General features: G+C 55.0%; 3 protein-coding genes across 3 annotated transcripts; 1 reads left to right on the top strand and 2 right to left on the bottom strand.

Annotated features, from left to right (window-relative positions):
- Positions 1-261: 261 nt before the first annotated feature.
- On the bottom strand, positions 262-1748 carry MAD2L1BP (MAD2L1 binding protein; the record flags this gene model as incomplete). Its single annotated transcript, XM_084262223.1, has 2 exons — positions 262-792; positions 1401-1748. The coding sequence occupies 2 exons, from the start codon at positions 1746-1748 to the stop codon at positions 262-264; spliced, it is 879 nt and encodes a 292-aa protein (XP_084118349.1).
- A 1411-nt stretch (positions 1749-3159) lies between these two features.
- GTPBP2 (GTP binding protein 2) lies at positions 3160-13839 on the top strand (the record flags this gene model as incomplete). The annotated part of the gene is made up of 12 exons (XM_084261256.1): positions 3160-3339; positions 5679-5705; positions 6302-6486; positions 6800-6908; positions 7423-7620; positions 7875-8049; positions 8674-8893; positions 9344-9479; positions 9818-9876; positions 10596-10767; positions 11003-11167; positions 11581-13839. 12 exons carry the CDS (start codon positions 3160-3162, stop codon positions 11776-11778), a joined length of 1824 nt encoding a protein of 607 aa, XP_084117382.1. The 3' UTR covers positions 11779-13839.
- A 2192-nt stretch (positions 13840-16031) lies between these two features.
- Positions 16032-25251, bottom strand: POLH (DNA polymerase eta; the record flags this gene model as incomplete). The annotated part of the gene is made up of 10 exons (XM_084262099.1): positions 16032-16932; positions 17787-17950; positions 18614-18679; positions 19284-19407; positions 20017-20136; positions 20780-20883; positions 24049-24218; positions 24557-24780; positions 24870-25004; positions 25115-25251. The coding sequence occupies 10 exons, from the start codon at positions 25249-25251 to the stop codon at positions 16080-16082; spliced, it is 2097 nt and encodes a 698-aa protein (XP_084118225.1). The 3' UTR covers positions 16032-16079.
- Between the last annotated feature and the right edge of the window lie 237 nt (positions 25252-25488).

Genomic DNA, 25488 nt, shown 5'->3' with positions numbered 1-25488 from the left:
ACATGGCAGGGAAGTTTTCCTCCAGACACACTAACTCATCTCCTGTGCCACAAGTCAGGTCCCCAAAAAAATCCCTGCATCTGTGTGCAACTGTGCTTTAAAAGGTGTTTGCTTTCAACTGCTATTCAGGAGATGAAGACTTAGGAACACAGTCCAGCTACAGGAATACAAGAATATGCAGTTATATTTTATAAAATAATTATTGCCTAAAGCAGCACCAAAGGTTATTCAATATTTCATTAGAGTTCTGCAGAACACAGGTCATTCACGAAAGCCTTTGAGAGTCACCGGTGCTTGAAACCAGACGTAATCCTCCCAGGCAGAAGTCACAGGCTGAGGTGGCGAGGCACTCACGTTGATGTCTCCATCACAGGACAAGTTGACAGTTAGCTTCCTCCCTTGGGTCGGCACTTTGTAGTTGAGCTTGGGACGGAACCAGTCGACACCACAATCACGGTGTCCCTGGAGCATAACAACAGTGCCCATGACAGGCAGAGCCTTAAGTTCACTGAAGACATCTGCGATGAAGAGCGAGTGAAAGAGCTTGCGGACACAGGATGCAGTTTTCAGGCTCTCCTCAGCACTGCCCTCACAGATACCCTCCAAGTTGAGCTCATAGAGCTCCTTGGGGCTCATGACATTGCCTCCGAGTAGAATAAGAACCCGAGGAACCACTGTCAGACTAAACATTATTTCCAAGTGATGGAGTACTCCTTCCAGCTCCATCAGCACCTGCTGGCACCTCTTGCCTGCCAGATCCACAGAGGATGGCTTCTTAATTGCATCTCCATTCTGGAAAACAAACCAATAAAAGCTTAGTACATTTAATTATTAGCACATACCAGCCCTAACACACTCTTCAGAAAGCACAGCCCATGCCATCCATCCCTGGAAGTCAAGGAAGATTCAGAGGGTTTCATGCTCCTTTTAAAACACATAACATCAGGAAATCTGATAGGCACACAAAAGGTTGCTCTACAGCTGCCTAGTCTGAATCTCACCGCTGATGAATTTCCACAATTAGAAGCATCACCTTTTAAAGCTCAACTGTCACTTTGAGACCACTTGAGATTAAAAAAACCCCCTTTTTCTTAGAGTTAAGCCACAAAAAAACCTGTAACATGCTTTAAACATAAACTGGGATAACAAGAAACAAACAGTAACTCATTGGGACCTTTAACCACCTAACCTAAAGCTCTATTTGCTTTAAAGTTAAACCGCAGCAACATTTAAGGCTACAGCTACCCCGAGCCCTTCGCTTTAGAGGTACCCGGCTCGTTGAAACCCGCACTACCGGGCTGGAGCAGTTCGCTGACAGGCAGCACCTCAAATGCCGCGGCCTCCTACCAGGCCCAGGGGACCCCGCAGCCGCCTCCCCGCGCCGCCCCAGCCCCCCTCACCTGCGCCGTCCGCCGGCAGAAGTAGGCGAGCTGCTCGTACGGCAGCGGGAGCTGGTGCCGCTGGTGCAGGACGTGCTTGAGGAGCTCGCAGGCGAAGCGGCAGCAGCTCTCTCGGCTCACAGCGCCCGGGAACACCACGGACACCGACGGTGAGGCGGCTGCCGCCGGCCCGCTCTGCCGAGGCCTTATTCCACCGCGATCTAGGGCCGGCGGCGCCTCAGTTATGAGGAGCGGCGATGCGGGAGAAGGTGCTCGGGGAGACGCCACCGCTACGCCGTGAGCCGCCATTTTCTGGGCGGCGGATTGCGACCGGCTGGGATTTGAATGGCCGCCGCCGCAGGGCATCATGGGAGTAGCGGAGTAAGTGCTTTGCGCAGGCGCCAAGTGGGCGCGATGGAGTTGGGTTTCCGCCCGGCGGCTTGCCCTGGGGGGGGGGGGGGGGGGGGGCGGAGCGGAGCGGAGCGGAGCGGAGGGGAGCTCGGGGCTCGGCTCGGCTCGGCTCGGCTCGGCTCGGCTCGGCCTAAAGGAGCGGAGCGGGCCGACTGACCCGGCCGGATCGCTTGTCCTGCTCTCGGGCTCGACAGGCGTGCGAGGGATAGGAGCCATTGTGGCGGTGTACGGTAGAGCGAATGACCGCCGTGCTGAGGCGCCGCGGCGCCTGTGGCGGGGCCGGGTGGCCCCCTCCTGTGCCCTGGGTGGGCCGAGCTATGGCTGCCTCCTTGCAGAGCCGCCCGGGATCTTCGGAAACCAGATCAACCCACTTTTTTCCCCTCTGTGGTGGGGCGCGGCCATGGCACGTCCGCGGCAGCGAAGGGGCACAGCCCCGCCGGCCGCCGCCGGGCTGCTGAACTTATTTTGCCTCAGACTGGCAGCTCCGGTCTTCTCGCAGAACTCCCTTCTCCCCGCGGCCTGCTCTCCTCCTCCCGCACCTGGGAGGCGGGGAGCGGTTAGTGGGAGCTGCCGTGTTTGCAAACAACGTGGCCGCAGCCCCATTGGGTGCAGCCTCCAAAACACGGCGAGGGGAGGGCGGGCGCCGCCGGTGGGTGGCGAGAGGAGCCGCTCCCCGGCGTTGGCGGCCGGTAGCTTTACAGCGGCTGCCTGTGAAGAGCGCCAGAGAGCGTGGAAGTTATAAACACCATCAAGCGTCGCTCTCCGCGGGGGATGCGGCGGCGGCAAACGAGCTTTGGCGGCGGCGGCGGTGTTGGTGTTGGGGGCTGGCGAACGCTCGGTGAGGGGATGCGGCTTACAGAAGGACGATCTGCTGCTGTTACCCTCCCGCCCCTTTTCGGCAGGAGCCCAAGGCGTCCCGAACCGTTCCAGCTCCCGACGCCAGTGAGGACGGGTGCTGATAGTTCGCTGTCACTGAACAGGAGACCCAGGCTCAGCCCCGTCGCGAAGCCCGCGAACCGCCAAGGGGGGGAATCCTGCGGGCACCGGCAGTCCCGGAGAGTGAGGGCCGGGGGCGCGGCGGCACCCCGCACATTGTTCGCCGCGGCCGCCAGGCGGCGCCCCGCCTCTCGGACTCCAACTCCCATCCGCCCCCGCGGAGGGAGCCCATAAAGGAGCGAGCAGAGCCCGCCGCGGGGCGTGTCGGGAGCTGTAGTGCTGAGCGAGCGGTGCGCGCTGGGAGTTGTAGGCAGGGGGGCAGGACTCAGTTTCCCGTGGCGCCGCGCGGTGGTTGCTGACGCTAGGACCGGGGCGGCGGGGCCGGGGCGGGGAGCGGGTGCCGCACCGGGGCGGCGGGGGCGCGCCGGCCGCTATGGACTCGCGGGTGTCGGAGCTGTTCGGGGGCTGCTGCCGGCCGGTGGGCGGCGGGGCGGGAGGGGCGCTGCGTGGGCGCGGGGGGGCCGCGCCGGGTGGCAGCGGCTCGAAGGCGAAGAAGAAGAACGGGCGGAGCCGGGGGGGGAAGGCCAACAACCCACCGTACCTGCCGCCCGAGGTGAGCTCCCCCGGCCGGGCCGGCGGCCGCCGCGTTCTGTCAGTCGCGGAGGGGACGCGCCCCCTGCCCCGGGGCCTGGCGCCGCGGGGGCCCGCGCCGCTTCTGTCAGGGCAGGGGCAGGGGCAGGGCCCGGGGGCGGGGGGGGGGGCGTCGCGTCGCCGCTGCGGGGCTGGAAGGGGCGGAGGGCTGGTCTGCCCCGGGGCGGCTGGGTGCGGAGCGGCTTTGCTGCCCCGCGGCGGCTCCGGACCCTGGCAGGCTCGGTGGCTGGAGGCAGTTTCTGGAGAGACTCGGCCCAGAGTGCCGGCGGTGTTGGTGTGGGGTCGCGCCGGGGCTGGGCTGGCAGCTCGGCGGGAGGTCTCGCCGCTACGGCCCGAGCGCGGGGTGCCCTCCTGCCCCAGTCTCTCCTCCGGGGTTTGACGTGGCAGCACACAGTCCTAGTGCTCCCAGTGCCAGCGAGCTCCCTGTGTGGTCCAGCAAGCCCTTGCCTGACAGATAGTAGTATCTCGTTGTCTGGCATCTGCCTGTGGGTGCTCTGCCGTCTGGGAACAAAATAGCTTCGGAAATCAAGCTTTGCTTAACTCGGGAGTCCCGAGCATCCTGTTCGCATCTCCCTGAGAGCCTATCTGGTGGGTGTAAGTCCCTTTCCAGCTGCCAAACTCAGAGACGTTGCTCAGCAGGTTCTAGTGACTCCCTCCCCAGCTAATTTGGCACGGTTTTCTTACGTGGAGATGCAGATGGTACTGACAAGAGTGTGGGGCACTTAACCTCTTGCAGCAGGAATAAATGTCATTGGTAGTAAGTGGGTGTGTTGGTTAGTTCAAGCAGTTGGCACCACACTGATAGGACTGCCACCGTGGGGAACATTACCCATTACCTTGCGTGGAAGTTGATTAGTTGGCCCCACTCAGTGAGCTTTCGGTAAAATGCATAAGAACCTACGCTGGGAGTGAGCAATTCTTCCACTGTGACTCTTGGCAGGGATGGAAAGCAGGACTTTGCCACTGTTAGATCGTCTCTACTGTCCGGATTGTCCCCTGAAGCAGCAGTTTATTTTTTGTTCCTTTCAGCTGGAGGCTGGACAGCCCCCTTTGGTTTCAGCACAGCTTCCTGTCCCTGGCTGCCCTGTGCAGTATGTGACCAAGCAAGTCTAGGCTTGTTGCTTTTCTAGTCTCGGTTGCCTTGAAAAAGACCCACCCCCTTATTTAGACAACAGTGTAGTATGTGAATGTGGTTTAGCGCTAGAAAGCTGGTAGATGGTAAACGGAAAACCTGCAAGTACCTTTTTCTCACTGCATAGCTCTGCTGCCTGAGAGCTGAGATCACGATTCAGAACTTCCCTGTGTTTGGCCTTTTGCCATCGTAAGCACCACTGTGGTTAGGGCTTGAGCTAGAAGGCAAGGAGAGGGGTATTCCCTCTCCTCATATGCAAACTGATGTCCAGAGGAAGAGTTTAGTATTGGCAGCCCCATTTGGTCTGCCAGAGTACTTGGCTTCCTGCAGGCTCCAGCTGTTTCTCAGTGGTCTCTAGACTAAATCAGTGGGAACATTACTTCAGTATTGAGTATACATTCTCTGGAAAGCTGGAGCCTGTTGTGGTTGGAGTGAGCGCGACGAGTACCTGGGCCTTTCTGTGACAACCCAGTCTGGTTCCAGCCCTTCCACAGAAAGTTCTGAGCATGTTGTGCCCAGTCCTGATCAGGTCTGCTGCTCTAGAACTGCCAGGCCAGGGACCCGCTTGCTGTACTGCAAAGAAGCCAGGAGCTTGCTTTCTTATGTCTACAGCCCTCCTCTCTTGCAGAGAGGAGATACACAAGGATATAAAAAGGAGTAAATGAAAAGCTAATGGAGTGAGGGGGGTAGGTGTATCAGTGTGCAGGAGAGGTGGCAACTTCCGTTCCCAGTCCCCTCTTTCTGTGCATATTGGGTGACTGGAAGCTGCTGGATAGGGTGAGAGCAGGATGCTGTGGTTGGCATTGTGGGTCATGGATGGGTGCCTTTTTGAAACTGGAACTCTCTGTGTGAGTGCTAGACCAGCCCTATTCTTTATTGGCAGTAAAAAAGTCCCCAGAAAACACTGTTAGCCCCTGTGTCCCTCTATTTTTGTCCTCTGGTTTTCATGATGTGGAATGCAAACAGCAGAAACAAGCCTAAACTAAGTTCCAGTTCAGTGTAGGAATGAATGGCAGGTGAGACTGTGACCTAACACAGTACATTTCTGCCACTTTCCCTCCCTGTGAAGCCATCAGCACGAACTGCAGTGTATTTGGGCAGCTGATGCCTCAAGAAGTCCCTGCTGGCACAGCGTCTAACCTCCCTGTCTTGTTTCGTTTTCTGACCAGGCAGAAGATGGAAACATCGAGTACAAGGTGAGCATTTTGAGACTGCAGAAGATCTTCCTTCTGAGGAAAGTTTCCAAGGAAGGGACAGAAAGGTGGACACTGTATTAAGGAGCAATCACTCATCTGTGTCTCTGTGCCTGGAAATACCCAGTATGCTGAGCTGGAAGAGCTTGATCTCAGTATCCATTCTTAGGAATCTGTTTTAGGAGATAAGACCCACTCTGTTTTTCCTGAAACCCTCTTCCTTTCAAGAGAGCCGCAGGTGTCCCTGATAATAATTCATCACTCTTTTTAAGGCTGTTCTGCTATTTGCAGTTGCTTGGCTCTTGTGTGATGGATAGGTTCCACAGTGCTGTCTTTACTCCCACCCCCCAGCAGGCAGGGCACAGACCCTTTGGCCAGATCCTGCAGTGTTGTTCCACCATATGTACACACCTTTGCGAAACCCTTCCTCGCCTGTCCTCTGGTTTCTGCGCAGACACGAACGTGGGTTGTGTTTTCTAGAAGTGGGTCAGGGTTGGGGGCATTGCTTCGTGCTGTTGGGCTGGGAGGTTACTGGCTTGGGCAGTGGGATTCCCTCTGCCTCCGGGCTGTGACTGTAATCACCCCCTCTGTTAACACAGCTGAAACTAGTGAATCCCTCACAATACCGCTTCGAGCACCTGGTGACGCAGATGAAGTGGCGACTACAGGAGGGCCGAGGGGAGGCTGTCTATCAGATCGGCGTGGAGGACAACGGGCTGCTGGTGGGCCTGTCGGAGGAGGAGATGCGAGCCTCCCTCAAGACGCTGCGCCGCATGGCAGAGAAGTACGTGTTCCCTCTCATCTGCAGGACCCGCAGGCGTAGACAGCCTCCAGAGAGAGGCTCAGCCCCAGGAGTGCCCCCAGGAGCCAGTGGCTCCATTCTACAAAGCCCCCATACGACTGAAATTCCCTCATCGTGAGGGTCTGGAAATAGGATGAGCAGTTATAAGGCTTTTTTTCTGGAAGCTTGGAGCTCTTTCCCTGTTATCCCCAGCTTTCATCCCATTCACTTCGCCAGGTGTTGATTCTAGAGGTGCAAGAGCTGCTGAGTGCAAGTGTGTCTCACTCCTTCCTTCCTTCCTTCCATGTTTGCCCAGGGTTGGGGCTGACATCACGGTGCTGCGGGAGAGGGAAGTCGATTACGACAGTGACGTTCCAAGGAAGATAACGGAGGTGCTTGTCCGAAAGGTGCCTGACAACCAGCAGGTAGGGACCTGCAACTCGGCCATCTTCTGCTGGAGACTTAGACCCTTCACACAAGCAATTTCCTTTTGGGATGGGAGCCCGAACCCTAGAGGCACTTTGTGATAAATTGGCCTTAAAGATCTGCCAGAGGGAAGCTTGATGATAACAGTTTTCATCTCCAAGGGTGTGGTTGAGGCAGATACCAGTAGGGAAGACTGCCTGGATCAGAGGTGAGAATTCATTTCATTTCTACAGCAACAGTTCTGATGCAGACCAGTGTGCAAATAAGGAAGGATTTAGAAGTCCAGATGGCCTTTGTTATGATACCCAAGCCCGATGGGTTACATTACAGCTCTAGAGAGTATATCACAACCCCTGGGCAGGGCTTTTCTGGGAGCATGAGCAAGATTACACTGTGCTGTGCCCATCATGGAGGAAAGCTCTCTGAGGTGCATCTCCACTGCCAGGTAGTGCTCGTGCACACCCAGCACAGCAGCAGTTAAGTTTCATGGTTTCTCTGTTCTTCTTCCTATAGTTCTTAGACCTGCGAGTAGCTGTGCTGGGGAACGTGGACTCAGGGAAGTCTACCCTGTTGGGTGTCCTAACACAAGGAGAGCTGGACAACGGGCGGGGCAGAGCACGCCTCAACCTCTTCCGGCATCTCCATGAAATCCAGTCAGGAAGAACGTCGAGCATCAGCTTTGAGATCCTTGGTTTCAACAGCAAAGGAGAGGTGAGGGGGTAGGCTGCTGGACTTGGAAATCTGGAGGAGAATAGAAGTACCCTTCTGTAAAAACTGTGAGTGGGACATGAGGGAAGAGAGGTGATACAGATCTGTGTCCTTTTAGCTGAACATGAGTGCTGCTTGTTCATTTGCGTGCACGGTGAATGATCTCACTAATTCTGAGGTCAAAGTGGATAGATAAGAGCTGGGTTTTCTTCACTCACCTGCTGGGGCTTCTCTCACTGGGTCATTATGTTCCTCAGGTGGTAAATTACAGTGACTCCCGAACAGCAGAAGAGATCTGTGAGAGTTCTTCCAAAATGATCACCTTCATTGACCTGGCTGGCCACCACAAGTACCTGAAAACAACCATCTTTGGCCTCACCAGCTACTGCCCAGACTTTGCTATGCTGGTGGTCAGCGCCAATACTGGCATTGGTGAGTGTTGCCCTGCCCTGTGGATTGACAGCAACATGTGAAGAGAAATGGAGAATGGTGGGGAATAGGTCCTTGTTAGCTGAGAATGTATACCAGGAAAAAAAATATTAGTCTGGAAGCCTCTACTGATTTCTTGAAAGGCCATGCCTAGGAGGGAGGCAGAGCTGGGATCTTTTCACCAGGTGTAGACCACGTTAAACTGTACCCTGGACAGAGAGGGTTTGGAATTTGAGGTTGTGTTTGTCAGATAAAAAAACAACTTCGACATAGTCTTAGGGGTGCTGAATCCTGAAGCCTTGTAAAAGGGCAGCTGGAGTTCTATATCTTTCCTCAACCTTTTTTTGGTTGTTTTCTGTCAAACTGTACCCCAAGAATGAAAACTTATCCACCTTTCTGAAGCACATAGATCTGCCACAAAAATTCTTGGTGGTTTTATTTTTCTGGACAGATGTTTGGGTTTTTTTTTAAAGAACAGTTTAGCTTTCTCATTGCCTGATGAACTAAGCAGTTAGGGTGAAATCTCTATAGAGTGGGCCTGTCAGAGAGCCAGGAGATGTAGCTATCACATGAATAAGTACCAGTGATGACTGCTACTGCACCTGCACCCTTGCTTGTCTCCTGCAGCAGGCACAACGCGAGAGCACTTGGGCTTGGCCATGGCTCTCAAGGTCCCCTTCTTCATTGTCATCAGCAAAGTTGACTTGTGTTCAAAAGCCACCGTGGAACGGACAGTGAAGCAGCTGGAGCGAATCCTGAAGCAGCCAGGCTGCAACAAGCTCCCCTTGCTTGTGAACTCAGATGACGATGCTGTCACAGCAGCACAGCAGTTTGCACAGTCTCCAAAGTAAGGGACCGTTCCTTTCTTCTGCTGGGAGCAGGCTTTTCAGACTGGGACTCTGTGTGGAGGCTGGGGAAGGGTGACCTCGTGGGGAAGGGCAACCACATCTTGAACATCTTGGTTCCTGATGAAGTTTCCTGCCTTTGCATTCTCCAAGAAGGCGTTTTCCCCTCCCAGAACCTTTATTCTCAGCTCTGGGAGCCAAAGGTGCCTGAGGCTGCACCAGGGTTACTTCTCCATGACAGAAGTGTGGGTTGGCAGGGGATTGGTGTCTCAACCAGCCACTGAGGCAAGGGATACTGCGGAATTGTACCTAGCCCATATGCCCTCCTGCTCTAGCCATTTACCACCATAGTCTCTGTCTTCTTGCTGGGCTTGGTAGAATCAGAATCCCAGATGCTTTCTGCAGCTGCGCTCTGGCCTTCTGCTTATTTCTTGTCTATTTGTGTCTGATAGCATCACCCCAATCTTCACGCTGTCCAGTGTTTCTGGGGAGAACCTGGATCTCCTAAAGGTCTTCCTCAACATCCTTCCTCCTCTGACCAACAGTAAAGAGCAGGAAGAACTCATGCAGCAACTCACAGAGTTTCAGGTGCGTAAGGCTAGCTTGCTTCCAGTTCTGGTACTGCACTCGTTGCTGTGACATCTCTGGCATCTGGACCCCATGGGGAGAGATGTGGTGAGCTCCTGGACTATTGGGAGATGTTAAAAAAAGGGCTCAATCCTTGAAAAAGGACTGTTAGGCTGGGCTCTGTCCTAGCCAAGGGATGCTCATGTCAGGAATAAGATGATTTCTCTGTTTGCCACTTAAAAGGCAGAGGTTCCTCTAATGGGAAGGTAGTTGGAACTGGTGAGAGCTCTCAGATGGTGTCTGATGGCCAGCAGAGAGCTCACCTGTCTGAGGAGCTCTTTCTTGTTGCCTTGCTGCAGGTGGATGAAATCTATACTGTGCCAGAAGTGGGGACTGTTGTGGGAGGAACTCTATCGAGGTAAGTGAGGCTGAGCAGACAAGTGTGGGTGTGAATGGTGGCCAGAGTTCCCACAAGGTTAGAGTCATCCTCTACAGACGTGGAAGCAGTGCGAGGCTCAGTCCTGACTCTGCTGGACGACTGAGCCAAGTGAGGGTAAAGCCCTACATGGTGCTGGGAGGTGCCAGGAGCAGACCATTCGATTCACGTGGTTGGCGAGTGGAGAGCCTGCTCTAAAGTTGCTGAAGGGAGGCATGCTGGATCCCAGGGTTGGTAGAGGTTAGCCATGATCCCAAGGCATTGCTGTCCTCCTTCCTCAAGCAGACAGGGGAGCTGTAAAGGGCAAATCCTCCTATCCCAACTGCAGTTAACTGCATGCTACCCCATGACAAGGTGGCTGTCCCTCAGTATTCCGGAGTGATCTAAGTGGTTTGGCTACCCAAGCATCCACACAGAACAAGTGTCACTGCAATCTCTCCAGCAGAAACAATAGGGTGTGGCAGAGCACTGGGGACAGGATGGCCCCGGTCTGTGCTTGGCATTCTTAGGAGTGACAGTGTGGCTCCTACTGTAGGAAATCTTGGTTCCCACCAGCTTTGCATCCCTGTTAGTTGGTCCTAGGTAAGAGTCCCAAGGACAGTCAACTTCTTGGCCCTGGGGAGTTTGTGCAAGTTGATCTTGGAGGGTGAAATTTCTTTCCTGTCTCCTGATGAACTGTCCTGCTTTTCTGCCCTGGGCAGTGGGATCTGCCGAGAAGGGGAGAACCTGGTGGTTGGTCCCACGGACGATGGGAAGTTCCTCCGGCTGAAAGTGTGCAGTATCCAGCGCAACCGCTCCGCCTGCCGTGTGCTGCGGGCTGGGCAGGCAGCCACGCTGGCCCTCGGACCCTTCGACCGCTCCCTGCTGCGCAAGGTGAGCCCTGCAGTGGCCAGGATCCTCCACTGGTAGGGTGGGGATGAAGTAGAGGTGTTTGCAGGCAGCTTGCTGCAAGGGGAGGAGATGGCCAGACTATGGAGGGTGATGAGTACAAGGCTGAGAAGGAAAGCAAGCGCACGTCACAGAGCGGAGATGTGTTTCTGGTTTGGGGGGCTGTTCAGAAGCAAGAAGACTGGCCCTAACTGGCTTGAGTTTTTGGGTTGTTGTGCAGGGCATGGTCATGGTGAGCCCAGAAATGAATCCCACCATCTGCTCAGTGTTTGAAGCCGAGATTGTGCTGTTGTTCCATGCCACAACTTTCCGGAAGGGGTTTCAGGTGACGGTGCACGTGGGGAATGTGCGACAGACTGCTATCGTAGAGAAGATCCATGGAAAGGTAGGTATGGGATGAAAGGGGAGGTAGATGGACCTCTCTGTGGGGTTTTTTTGGGATTCTACAAGGCCCTCTAGTAAAGCTAGGAGCTACTGGTATCTTGAGCAGCTGGGTTCCTTTGTAGGATGACACTCCATCCCTTTATCCTGCTCATTTGACTTTCCTCCCAACATTGTAAAGATTTTCCTCCTTGGAAAACAAGCAGCAGATGGACTACAGCAAGACTCTGAAGGGAGGTGAACTTTCCTTTCTCCAGGGCTTGTGTCTTCCTGTCTCCCCATATGCATACAACAATAGGAAGGGCTCAAGCCACTCAGTCTGAGGGAGGCAGCCTGCTCATTTGCCTCATCTGTATGCACTTCTCCTGCATGTGTTGGTATGGTAGCTGAGTCTAAGCTCTCCCTTTTTACTTTCAGGACAAGCTGCGGACAGGAGAGAAGGCAGTCGTCCGTTTCAGGTTCATCAAGCATCCTGAATACTTGAAGATTGGAGCCAAGCTGCTTTTCCGTGAAGGAGTCACCAAAGGCATCGGGCATGTCACTGACCTCCAAGCCATCACCACCAAAGAAAATGGCCTGGAGGAGTCCCTGGGGCCTGGACAGCTGAGCTTCTGACTACCAATAGATCAGAGAGATCTCCGCTCACCAACACCTGGGGAGAAGGATGGAAGCTCCCGTGGCGCTCTGAGTGATGCCTGGAGCTGCTGCTGTCCCATTCTAGTGTGGGTGCCCCTCCTTTGCACTGCAAGATGGAGCTTGGGAGAGCTTCTTGCATTCAGTGCTGTACATGGGGCAAGTTAGCATGTTCTCCACGTCATCTGCAGCTTTTGCTACCTTGCCCTCCTTCAGAAAAGATCAGAGGCACCTGCAGACCTGGGCAGGCAAGTTCTGGCTTTGTTTACTCTTTGAAAATTACTGGTTGGGAGGAGCAGAACCCTTGTGGACTAGCAGTGAAGGGATGTTTTTCCATCTCTGCCACAAGCTCTGGTTTCATTTCTGCTCTCTGAGCGCTGGGTTGATAACAATCCTCTCTTGAGTCATCCTGCAGCACATCCTTCTGGGCAGGGGATGGCAGAGGCCCTGCTACCCAGGGGGCTCGGTCAAACCTCTCAGAAGGCATTCAGGACACTTTTTAACCGTTTTAATCTTGGTTGGCTTTAATCTGCTGTGTGTCCATTTGTGTGTTGGTTTTGCGTTATTGCAACCTGAGTGTCTTACTGTTGGACAGATGTCCGGTTCCCCACTCGCGTGTACGCACTCCTCCAGCGTCCTGCTTCTGGCTCCCAGGGAGCTGTGGCTGCTCCAAGCGGCACAGCCTCCCGACCGAACGTCACGAAGGCAGAGCCCGTCCTTGCATCTGTTCCTCGCAGCAGCTGGGCAGGAGGCCGTTCTGTGGAGCAGAGCAGGCACCTGTGCTGGCGTGTGCGGGTTGTTGCTGCGGATGTGCAGCCGCAGGCGGGTGTCACCTGTGTGTGGGCAGCAGTGGTTGGCAGTGGGCTCCCCTGGTGCGGCGATTCCAGGGCCCGGCCCAGCTCGCCCCTCACACACTTGCCTTAATGTGTGAGGAGGACAGACTGTGTTGTCTAAGAACCAGGTGAATTCTGTTGTTTAGATGTGATTTGACAGTGGCGTGATTTTACTTCTGGTTTTCCTTGAGAAAGACTTCCTTCCTTTCCCTTGCCACGGGGTGGTTACTGTCAGAGGAAGCTGGTGTTGCCAGCAAGGACTCTGGGCACAGAGTGGATGCGTTTGTCTCCGCTCACCGTCGTGCAGCTCCCCTGCGTGACCGCTACTGCAGGCCGCTCTGCAGCAGGGGCTGTACAGCTGTACATAGGCTTTTGGGTTTGTTGTTGACTGTTAGACCAACTTTGTCAGCTGTGAGCAAGAGGCCTTCAGCCAGCCCTGTCGCATGGCATGGTGCCCTGCCAGCCCAGACTGAAGAGAAGGGCAAGGGCCTGCAATAGCACTTAGACAGCCAAGCAGCCCTTCTGCTGTCCTGAGAGCAGGCTTTGCTGCTGGGCTGCTTGGTGCAGGCAGCACTGGCGGGGCTGAGCAGACCATGCTGATGTGTGGATGTCACAAAGTGGCGAGTCTCCGCTGCACTGGGCTCCAGTGGGTGGTGAGTTGGTGGCTGCACTCTGCAAGAAGTGTGCTGAGGCACAGGGGAGCTGGTGGTATGTATGAACGGACTCAGTGGCAGCTCAGTAGTGCCAGGAGTCACCTGTCCCTCGGCAATGCACCGACCCAGCCCAAAAGCTGCTGCTTCCCCATCAGCCCAGCAGTGAGACAGGCTGAGGGTCACTGCTTAAGCAGTGGTCTGGTTGTTACGGTGACATGGGTTTGCTTGCCAGAAGGATGGGCCCCAGGTTCCAGCAGGCTTTTCCCTTTGGTGCTATTAGGTCACAAAGAAAGCTGCCTAGGGGGTGGGGGGGCTCCAGTTTGCTTGCAGCAGCCCTGGTATTTTTCTCCCCCAAAGCAGGCGTAGGGTGCTGTGACCTCCTCTGAAACAGCCGATGAGTGGTCTCGCCCCACCCCTGCCGTCTGTGGCATGACTGTTCCTGGTGCCATGCGCTTCATAATTGCTGTTTTGTTGTCTTGAATTTTTCTAATGCTGGGGTTTGTCCCTGTTCCCCAGGCACCTATATATAAATGTACAGAATAAAGATGTTTTATTGAGCTTGCGTGCTGAATTGTGCCATGAGTGTGAGGGTGGAGCTGGGTCACAGCTGGGGACGGCTGCCCTTCACCGTTTTCTAAGCTTCCCGCGCCCAGCCCCATAAATACCCTCCTGCGGTGTGGAAGGAATGCACGCGTGCTGCTGTTTACATGCTGTTTACAACCCTGCTCTCCCAGCTTATCTGAGCAAGCCTGGGTGTGCAGCCTGGGGTGACAGGCAGCCACGTCACCCTGAGCACAGCACTTGGGGCTGTTGTGGGCGGAACGGGCTGTGGTGAGTGCTTCCTCGCAGTCACACATTCCCCTGGAGCCTAATTAAAGGGATGCTTTCTAGGGCACACATCTAACTGGTGGTTTGGTTTTAAAATAGCTTTGACCTTACCAAGGGGGTTGTGGCTGCCTTCTCTCCATGAGAACAGGTTGTTCCCTTGGGTCAAGCACAGGCAGAAAGGCTTCCCTGTGGAAGTGACTCGGGTCACTGAAGGGATCTGCTTGTTCTCAACTTGATTTTGATAGGTAGTGCTGTCTGCAGAGTCCAGTCCCAACACTTAAGAAACGAGACATGCCCCTGTCACAGGAGTGTGAGGCAACCCTGCCAGACTGGTTGCTGTTCCTCTTTGCATGAGGACTTTGGAAAATGTGTCACTTTGCAATGTGAGGACTGTCATTAATGGGAGTGACTCTGTAATTCCTTCCTCTGATGATTACCAGCAGAGTTGCACGCACCAGAACAAGCTGCTTTTGCTTCCTGAAATCTAGCAGCAACTCTTTTGTCAAGTATTAGACTCAAACTGACAGCAGTGTAGCAGCTTCCCAACACAAGCTGTCTGCTGGAAGGAGAGCAGCCTAGCAGCTCCAAGTAGGATGGTGCAGTTCAGAAAAGGGGAAATGGCACATGCAAATGCAGTTGTACTTTGCATTATTATCTGCTGTCACTGCCTGCTCAGGGAGACAAAAGCCTGCAGCTGATGAAACTCTCTGCAAAGTGTGTTTCCAAACCCCACCCAGTGCTGCTTTGACGTGGCAGGTTCCTTCCCCCAGCCATCAGAGGCGAGTTCAAATTATTGGCGGCAGCACTTCTAGAGGAGGCCAGAGGAAGCTGAGCCCTGCCAGGCAGCTGAGCACAACCCCAGCTCCTGCTCTGGAACTGGTCTCACCCTCTCAGTGCCTGCTTGTCGCCTCCATGATACTCTGTGTTAGCTCAGTTGTCTTGTGTGGAGCACTGGGACTGCCACTCTGATGGGCACTGTGGCCCAGAGAGCTTACCAGGTCATTTGGCAGAGCCCAGTCAAAAAAGGTACCTGTTGTCAAGTTGCATGCAGTATCACCCAGAGTCTAGGAAGGAGGAAGAAAATGTGTTCCTGCCTGCTTTCTGTGATGGAGGAAAGCCTTCACAGAGGCTGTGTGACTCTGGTATGTCTCCCATCCCTTTCCTGAGGACTCCAGCAGAAGGCTGCTTTTGTGTCAGTAACAATTATCAGGAAGTGGTGCCGAGATTTCAAAAAGCACAACAAGAAGTTTGCCCACGCAGCTCCAGTTTCCTCAAATCTCACTTGACAATAGCAGTCTTTCTTGGCTGCTCTAGAGCTGGTGATAAGCACCACACAACGGGCATCTACACAGAGGGAATTGCCAAGCTGTCTAACTAAAATCCTGACTCTGTGTGTGTGTGTGTGTGTGTGTGTGTGTGTGTGTGTGTGTTTGAGTGTGTCTGTAATAAAAACCAAGTGTCTTCCAGGTAGAGAGAAGGAAGCACAGGACAAACTACCATATAAAAATTAGACATTAAGGGCAAAGCCTGCAACTGCAACCAGAGGAGAACCACCATGGGGTGAAGGGTTTGTACTAGGTGACAGAATTGGGGTTCAAGCCTAGGCTTGGCAGGGGAGCCCCTAGGATGAGCCACTGTGCTTACCATGCGTGCTTTTACAGTAGGTACCGAGTGCTGTGGGAACAATGCCTGAGCAGTGCTGCTATGGAAATACCTGGTGCAGGAGGTGTAGGTGAGAATTAGAGATGCCCCTTCTGGTAGCACCAAACAGGCAGAGGTGAGCCAGCTGCCACCAGCTAAGCTGGGTACGTCCAGCATGGCCAGCAATTAATGAGTTCTTTGGGTAGAGATAATTTATTAGATTTTTCTGCATCAATATCCGTCAGTATAAAAATGTGTAACTATTTAAAAACGTTGATGTATTAAAAACACTGATGCATTAAAAACACTGATTAGCTAAAAACAGTCATTAAGGAGGTAAGGGCTTAAAGAAAAAATCTAAAGTTCTCGTCACACCTTCTCTGGGTCGCTTTGCACTAGATCCTGCTGCAGCCTTGGGCTTGTTCTTTGCCTTGGCAGGAGACCTGGAAGCTGCAGCCTTTGTGCTGGGAGCAGCCGCTGGAACTGTGGGAGCACTGGGCTCCAAGAAGGAGCTTTGCAGCTCCAGAGCAAAGTGGTAGTCCATGTGCTCTGGGAACTCCCACACCAGCACGAGCTGGTCACACTTCTCACAGCGCTGCAGGTCCCCTGGTGAGGCGGGACGGAGCAAGGCGAGCTCAGGAGAGGGTGGCAAATTCTGTTCATTTCCCTCCATAGCTGGCTCTGATTTCAGAAGGGTCTTGGAGCTAGGGGGGGTTGATGGTGTTTGTGCAGCATCAGAGAGCGACCTCTCGCAGGGAAAACTTCTATACGTAGGACTCGCATTTCTGGGGCGCTGCTTCACAGGGGGCTCCAGGTCACACTGCACAGAGGCAAGTCCAACATCACCTCTCTCCTGGTGCTCTGGGGAGCTGGGCACAGGTGACACTGCAGTGGTAGCAGCGGGCAGGTTGGTGGCCCCTGCAGCCTGTGACTGCTGCCTTTCTGTCGCCTTTTGGAAGAACGACTCAATAGCGTTAGCCGGCTTCTGCCGGAGCTCTTTGCTTGGGCTCCTGAAGAACTTGACCTTGGGCTTCCTAGAAGATGTGGAGTTTTGGCTGGCTGTGGCAGTGCCATCAGGCTGAGTATCACTCGCCAGGAAGGTGGCAATGCCCGCAGAGAGGAGTGTGGCGGGCTCTGTGAACTTGCTTGCTGAGAGAAGCACTGATATGAGCGGTGGAGACCTGCAAAAAGCCAGACCAACATCAGCTCAGACACCAGCCTGGGAAGCAAGAAGTCCTTTGAGGTAAGACTTAAAGCAACATAAAACGTTCACAGGGAGGGGACAGGGGGACTGCAGTCTGGGTATCTGGCATGGGGTAGGAGAGACAGTTCCTCTGACAAAATGTTAGTATTGCTATGCTGCCTCTGGTACAGAGTCTCAGGGACGCAACAGGTGGTGTTGGGTAGAGGAGAAAACCTCTTCCCAGAAGAATTTCCAAAAGGAAGGGAAGAGTGCTGGAACAGGGGCATCTGGCTGCCAGCCTAGACTTTAGGCTCACCACAGGCCACAGAGCTGCTGTGAGACTCCCAAGCAAGGTGAGAAGGCCTTAAGCGAGCTGCAGCCTTGTTGGAACCTAACAGGCAGGACCTTCATGCCTCACCTATGCCTCAGCCTTCACTGTGGAGCAGGAAGAAGGAAAGAGGTAATGTTGAATGCAGGCACTACACACCTTAGTGTTCCTTCCTGCCTCAACAGCCTCCTCCCACTTCTGTCCTGAGGGGAGGAAAGCAAGGCCCAGCCAGCTTCTCCAGCCCAGCGGGGCAAGTGTTCACCCCAGCTGGTCACCCCCAGGCCAGTAGCAATCGGCTCCAAGGCCAAAAGTCACAAGTGTCTCACCAGATGCAGGGTAAGGAAGAGGCCAGGCTCTTACAGCTGTCCTACCACTAACAAGCAGAGGTCACTTCACGTGTGCCGGGGATTGCTCTTCCCAGCAGTCGGCAGAACACACTTGTTCCTTTCTACCGGGTCCCAGGCTCACTCTGCACCTCCCGCAGCACAAGGACAGGGACAGGAACCACTTCTGCCCACACTCACCAGGCTGCCTGGTGAGCCCCGGCCTCGTTGCAGCTTTGGATGAGGGCAAAGGCGTCGCTGCAGATCTTCTGTGCGTCGTAGCGGGACAGCGCGCAGATGCGCGACACCCGCGCGTCTCCCGGCATGCGGATGACCACCATCAGCTGCTTGGCCACCCGGTGGTTCTGCGACAAGAGACAGACAGACAGACAGACAAAGGAGGAGTCGGTTTCCAGCGACACCTGCAGGAAAGCGCCGGGATGGCCGAGGGAGCTTCTCTGCCCAGCCTTGTACCACCAGCTACCGCCTCCGCCTGCTGCTGCGAGACCGACGGCAGCCCGTCCGGATTAGAGACAGGACAGCAGGAGCTGGCACGGCTGCAGGGCGCAAGATGGGAAGCGGGCAGCCCCTGCTCTCCTTCAAAGTCCCCCGCGGGGATGAAGCTAGCGGATCCATCTCACCCCGGCCCGCAGCCTGCCATCCGGATCTGAGCGTAATCACTTCCCCTCAGAGCCCACAGCGCAGAGCTGCAATCAGCAAAGGGCTTGCAAGGGAGCAGCAGCGTGGCAGGATGAAGCTGCGGTGGCTTTCAGGTCCCTGCATCCTAAAGCATGGGACAGGGACCATCTTTGGCCCTGCAGTCATATGGGGCAAAACTATCCTTGCTGGCCGGGCTGCTGCACGTCTCCTTGCTTGGGACACCTCAGCACACACCTGAGGGGGAGCAGGTTCTAACCCCCCCCCCCCCCCAACCTCAGCCTCCTGCAAGCAGCTCACAGTGCTAATGCTCTGCCTGCCTTCCTGAAGGCCAGAAGGGAGAACACCGTCCCCATGCCTCTTCTCCTTACCTGGCTCCTGTCCTTGATCAGTCTGGATTCCAGCTCCAAGGCCAGCTGCAGGAGCCAGTGTTGAACCTGGATAAAACAGTGGTGACAGACAGGTTGGGCCTCTGCTCACAGTACTGCACCCAGGCCGCTGAAAGGGGGGGCAGACAGGAATGGACACAGAAATCAACATGGGTGAGGACTCAGCGGTGGAGACAAGGTATGGTAGATACAAGTCCTGCACCGCCACTAGTAGACTTTGCCAAGTAATCTCAGTCCCTTGCCCTGGATCTCTCCTTGTGTCTCCCTACAGCTCTGTGGGAACTTGCCCCCAGATAACAGGTTAAGGGGCATCCTCTTCCTTGGGGCTAAGTGACCTTCTTTCTAGCAACTGAACCGCTGATGATTGGCACTGTGAATGCTTTTTGAACAGCACAGGCCCACAGTTTTGCTCATGGAAACTGCAGCAAGGTTGGATCTCTTAATGCAGGAGCTTGTCAGTGTGTTTTTGTCAAACAGGGATTTTTCTAATTTCTGAGGCCCAAACCACCACCTCTCGCTGAGCTCCTAATCTTGAGTTTCAGGGCACAGTGACACAGAAAAGCAGCAGATTTGTGAGCTAGTTTCAGCTTTTAGCATTCTCATATTCTCCAGTGCAAAGGCCAAGCCTTCTGCTGGACGTAGCTTCCTCTACCTCCTTCTGTGTGGCTAGGGCTGTCCTCCCAGGGAAGTTCTTGCTGCAGCCGATGGACTGAGGCAGGTACCGGTTTTTGACAGGTTCATCTTCAATTCCTCTGCACAGGTCATAGAGCCAGGACCTGAAAACCAGAGGAAGCATGAGGTGAAGGCAGCCACAGATAGGCATCGCTGGGCAAGCCGGCCTTCTGCTGAGCCATGCTTTCAGTTTTGTGCAAGCTGTGACTCTTCCTCTCATTCACAGCTCCGCAGCTGCAGCCACAGCTGAACAGGCAGGCTTCCTTCAGGCCACAACTGCCTGACAGTGCAACTCCCACGCCTCTTCTCCTGAAGTGGCAACAGTTCACTGGTCTGCAGGGCACCCCAACTGCTGCTCTGGGCCCAGAAGCGGTGTTTCAGGTTCCAGTCTAGCCTTTTAATTTCCCCTGTAATGAGGCTGTCAAGCTTGTGTTTCCCAGCCTGCAGGGAGCCCTTTGCAGCTTGGCCCCATCATCAGACGCTGTAGAAGGCAGCACAGCAGCTGGCTGACAGGCAAAACGTTACCCTGGGAAGGGTGCCTGGGAGCAAGTGAGACTGGAAAGCTGTTTGTGGCCCTGCCAGGCCAATGCTTCTCAAAAAGGTCACTGAAGTTTTACCTTCCAGCCTTCCTCATCACAGCAGAGCACCCAGTGAGCAAAAGAAAGGATCAGCTCCTGCCAAGAGCCAAGCTGTGGCACGTGCTTTATCATTACCCAGTTTTGTCTCCAAAGTGAGTCTGGAGCTGTGTCTCGCTGAAGTCCGTCAGCTCCCCGATGTACTCTACTCCCAGGGTGTCTGTGATGGCAGTGCCAAGCTTCCCTCCCAGGTTACGGCTAGGGCAGAGGAAGAAGCAAAAAGAGAAAGAAAACCCAGAAACGAAACATCATGTGGTGACTCTGCCAAGTCTTCCCGCAGCAGCTGCCCCTACATCAGAACAGCCAGCGGCAGCCAGGAGCTGGCAGGACAGAAGGGAACGCCCAGTACGTGACGCTTCCTTGCCCACAGGTGCTCCTGGCTTACACCCATGCACCCCAGCAGCATTACCCAGGGAAGGGATGCCCACAGGACACTAGCAGGCTCCGAGTGTGGACCCTTCACTGGCAGGGCTACAGCTCCCAAGCTCCTCCCGACCTGTCGCTCACAGCTGTGAGGGATTCCTGGCAGGATTTCCCCTCCGGTTTTTTACAAGCATTGGTGAGCAGTTACTGAGGAGCTGAAAGCCTTTGCTTGCTGCTATCAATTAGCATCAAATTACTCTCTGTTGAGGTGGCCAGGAAGAGTTTCCTACCCTCAGGTCACTTTAGTTCTGCCCACACAAGCAACAAGGAAGTACAACAGTGAGGATGAAAAGGGCTTTCCTCCTGAGAACAGCCTGAAAGTGCAGCACCAGCCCTTGGAACACCGGCTCCTGCCAGGGAGCAGCTCAGCCTGAGCCCCAGGCCGCAGAGAAGCGGGCAGCAGCTCCCCAGTACTCACATGCTGCTGACGGGCAGCTGGCTGAAGAGCTGCGGGACAAATCGCGAAGACACGAGGGTCTGGCGGTTGGGCTTGTTTAACCCACAGGCCAGCTTAGCCAGCGTCTGTAACACAGAAGGGGTGAAAAATGCTGTTACTGCAAACTTTGCGCTGACTTCATCGCAGCTCTGCCTAACAGCTTGTGCTGTATCATCTCTGGAACCTTTGGACTGCTCTGCCTTCGGGACAGCTGCTAGGAAGGATGTGCAGGTTGCACCGTTGCCTGCTCCCAGGTAAGCACCCACCTCAGGACTTGGCACACACTGGCTGGGAATGCTGGAAGCACTGCTACTTCCAGACTTCCAGCTCTGCAAAGGCTGGACTCCTGCTCCAGGCAGCTGAGGCATCTGTGTCTATCACCTGTTACACTCAGCTTAGTTTTCTGTCAGGCAAGCAAGCAAGAGCTCCCAGAGCCTCCCCATAATCCTCCCCAGGCGACTTCTCTCACTAGGCCTTGCTCCTTTATCTCCTGTGTCTCTCTTGCTCTCTCTCAGTGTCCCTATTTTAATCTTCTCTCTGTGAGGTTCACAGCAGCATAATGCTGCAGGAGGCAATCTGCAAAATGCAGAATTGCTAGCCTGGGAGGGACGGTCTCAATCTTACCTGCTATACAGCTTCCCCTCCCACCCTAATCTACCAACAGAATCAAGACTCTACAGAGCAGCCTGAAATGCATTTAGCTGAGTGTTTGGTATTTTTTGGAACAAATTAATGTGTTTTTTTCTCTTTCACTGCTTTGCCACACACACCTATAACAAAGCATTTTTTTCCCCTGCCTATTAAGCTATGATCTTTATTAACAACCTCTGTTACAGGCAGGTTTGATACATTCTTACTCTTCTAGACAAAGCAGATCCCTTTTCTTCAACTTTTCCCATCTAGTAATTTTGCACATGTCCAATCATTGTTGCTGTTTCATTGGAGACTTTCAAGTTTACCCACACTGTTCCATAAAGTGAGGTGCAGCAAGCTGGACCAGTCACTGAGACTTCACAGAGAGAAATAATTCACTTTTCCAGACACCTTCTCTAATCTGCACAGGCTGAAGCTGGATCTGTTGTTTCTCTGAGAGCTCTCGACGTTACTGTGGACAGGCAGTAGGATGAGCCAGTAACTCCAGACCAATTCCTCACTTTCTGTCACTTAGCCAAAAGCAAGCAAAGCTGTTTGCCTTCTTTCCCCATAAACCACAAAAACCAGAGCACAAGAAGCACTGATTTCAGACCGTGCCTGGGCTTTTCAAAGTCCAGATTTTTCAGCTCCCAGAAGTCTCCCAGCCCAAGCCCTGAGCCTGACCTGTGCTTAGCAGCACCTATACTCCTGCAGATGCTCCCTCTCTACAGGCTTCAGTAAAAATACTGATTCTTGGTGGACCTCACCACAGTTCCCCCCAAGATCCCCCTCTAAACATCCCAGTTTGAGTGCAACACACTGAGCAAAATCCATATGGAAAACAGTAAGATTTTCTTCAGCTAGATGCACACCCTTCAGATGACATCCTAGTAAAATGTGACTGAGGTTATCGTCAGCTTATGCAACTCAGTGTGGGGTGCATTAGAAACCTTAAAGACCAGACCTCTCACATCTAGTGTCCTCTGCACATTAGACCACTTACGCTGTCAAAAAGGGCAGGCATGACTGGCATGGGTGATTATTGATAACACCATGCTGTAATCCTCCAGGTGCTTCCAAATAGCTCACTTTGGTCTCACTTATCAGTTGGGCTCCTGGGGTGTTTTACCAAGTTAGGTCACTGGGAAGAAAAGTCCCTCAGGAGACTTTTCCTTAGAAAAAAAAGAGATGAGCTTAAACCAGGAAACCTCCACCACGAGTTTTAGGCAACGGTGGCTGTACCAGGGAATGGGTTTTGCCGACACAAATCCCCAGCGACTTGGAGTAAGAATACTGGTTTGGGGCACTGGGGTGAGTCGAGTTGTTTTTCTGATCAATCAGTCTTTACCCCTGACAGCCACTCTTTGGGTGATGCTCAGCCAGCTGCTGAGAGCAGCCACAGGAGCACTTCGTGCATGACAGCAGCTGCAGAAACAAACGGACTTTGATGTTGCTGTAGAGGGTTTCCTGCTGGGTGAAACCCTAGAGGCTCTCAGCAAACCACTGCAAGAGGGGCTTATCTGTACCGTTCTGAGTTTAAAAAATGCAGGCTCTGACTAAAAGAAGAAAAGGATGAAGACTAAATTGATGCTTTGGAACTTAAGGAAGAGAAATTTCACCCTGGACTGCTGCAGAAACAACTGGATCTATTATGAGCCGTACACAAGTACTGGAGCTACTTCTGCACTGGCTCACCTTGGAAGCTGAGCAGACTATGACCCAGAAATGAGCTAGCTGGGGAAGACCACTGGTGTAGAAGTTTCCAATGAAAGGGATGTTCAATTTGTCTTTTTGCTCTCTTTAGCCAAGTATAACAGAGAACATCACTCCTATCCCTTGTAGCGTCTCCCACCTTCCATTTTCTATGCCAGCATTTTCCTTATTTATTTTTTTAAGGGAGTAAGGAAGTTACAACACACTGTGCTGAAGACCTGTCTGCCTAAACCAGCAAGCACCAGAGACTACACATGGCTGTGCAGAACACACTACAGTGCTTTCACTGCCTGCTCACCTCTGTAGGTACAAACCTTTCCTGCAAAGCACAAAGCAAGCATCAAAGTCTGTTTGTTTCTGCAGCTGCTGTCATGCACGAAGTGCTCCTGTGGCTGCTCTCAGCTGCTGGCTGAGCATCACCCAAAGAGTGGCTGTCAGGGGTAAAGACTGATTGATCAGAAAAACAACTCGACTCACCCCAGTGCCCCAAGAAGGAGGAAGGAGAATCACCCCTCTCCTTCCTCTGAGTTGCTGGGGATTTGTGTCAGCAAAACCCATTCCCTGGTACAGCCACCGTTGCCTAAAATGCGCTGTGGAGGTTTCCTGCTTTAGGCTCATCTATTTTTTTCCTAAGGAAAACTCTACAGAGGGACTTAAAGCCCTTTTCTTCCTAGTGAGCTACCTCATTAAGGTACACCAGGAATCCAGGCACTAAATCAGCCGAATGCTGACTGCACAGGCCGCATCTCTGGAAGAAACCTCCTCCCCCTCCCCAGATGCCCTATGGTTTACCAGAAGGCGGCTCTCATCTCCTGTGGGAGACCCTGGAAGGGCACACGGCGTCTTAACCGCGCGCTCCGGCTCTGCGACCCAGGGGACACGGGGCCGGTGTGTTACGCACGTACCTTGTTGTGCGAAATCCCAGCCGAACACCTGAAGCCGGTGGCTGCTTCCACCGCCACCCTCATTTCTTCCACGATGACCGCGCCCATGGTCAGCTGCAGGTCAGGGCAGTCGGGGTTGTCGAAAGACAGCGACGCCAGCCACTCGTCCACGCCGCGCTGCCGCAGCTCCTCTACCGAAGGGGACACAAAGGGGATCAACGCGGGCATTTCTTGGGGAGCCCAGGCAAAGGGACCGGTAGCATCGGCCGGCTCCGGCAGCCAGCTGCGGGCTCCCAGAACTGCCAGGACGAGGAGTTGGCACCCTGGAAGTCATTGGCATGGGGAAACCCATCCCGTTTACCGCGCTCTCGCTTCGGGGGGAGAGAAAGCAGCCCACCCTCAGGCTGATTACACATGGGCAGCGTTACCCGTGGAGCGGGAGCCGGGCAGCGCCGGGGTTCGGCGGCGCTGCGTGTCCCCAGAGCCGTGCCGAGCCGTCCCCTGAGAGCCGCCCCGCCGCGGTACGCACCCTTCCCGCCGGGCTGGGGGCCGGGCTGGGGGCCGGGCTGGCCGGGCAGCCCCTGCACGAAGGTGGTGGGCAGCAGGGCGGCCGCCAGGGGGAGCCCTTTCAGCGCCCGCAGCCGCTCCCGCGCGCTGCCCGTCAGGTCCAGGTACGCCTCGTCGATGCTGGCCCGCTCGATGGCGGCAAAGCGCGACAGCACCCGCATCACCTCCACGCTGGCATCCCGGTACCTGCCGGGCGACGGGCACGGCCTCAGGCGCCGCCCCGTGCCAGGCGGGGGGTGATCCCGCCGCCGCCGCCACCCCCGCACCCCGCTCACCGGGTGAGGTCAGCCTTGCCCCGCGCCTGGGGCACCCGCGCCAGCGCCAGGTCGGGGCACAGAGCCCGCGCCTCCGTCGCCCACATCCCGCGGGACACGCCGAAGGCGCGCGCCTCGTAGCTCACCGCGATGATCCTGCAAGACACGGTAGGGCAGGGCCGGGCCGGGCAGGGCGCGGCACCGCACCGCCGGGAGCGGGGGCGAGGGGCCCGGGGGCTCACGGCGCGTCCGCCGCCGGCACCTACCCGCCGCCCTGCCACTCGTTGTACTGCACAACGGCGCAGGGGCGGCCGCGCAGCTGCGGGTCGAGGCGCTGCTCCACCTGCATGAAGAAGCAGTCCATGTCCACCAGGGCCACCACCCGCTCCCGGCCCCGCGACATCCTCCTGCCGCCACCGCCTCCCGCGCAACTGACGGCCGGCCCGGCGCGGGGGATGGCCCGGCCCCGCCCCGCCCCGCCCCGCCCGCCGGGAGCCGCAGCCCGCCCCTTCCTCGCGCGGGGCACGCTGGGAGTCGTAGTTCTCGGGGCCGCTCGCCGCGACGTGGCACGGCACATGCGCCTCCCTCGCCAGCCCCTTCCCCCGCCGCACATGCGCAGGGCCCTGCAGTGCCGCGCGTG

This window comes from Gallinula chloropus, assembly GCF_964237585.1.
Source record: "Gallinula chloropus genome assembly, chromosome: 3".
Taxonomy (NCBI): domain Eukaryota; kingdom Metazoa; phylum Chordata; class Aves; order Gruiformes; family Rallidae; genus Gallinula; species Gallinula chloropus.
Note: the sequence above shows the minus strand (reverse complement) of the source record. Positions and strands in the feature narration are given on the sequence as shown.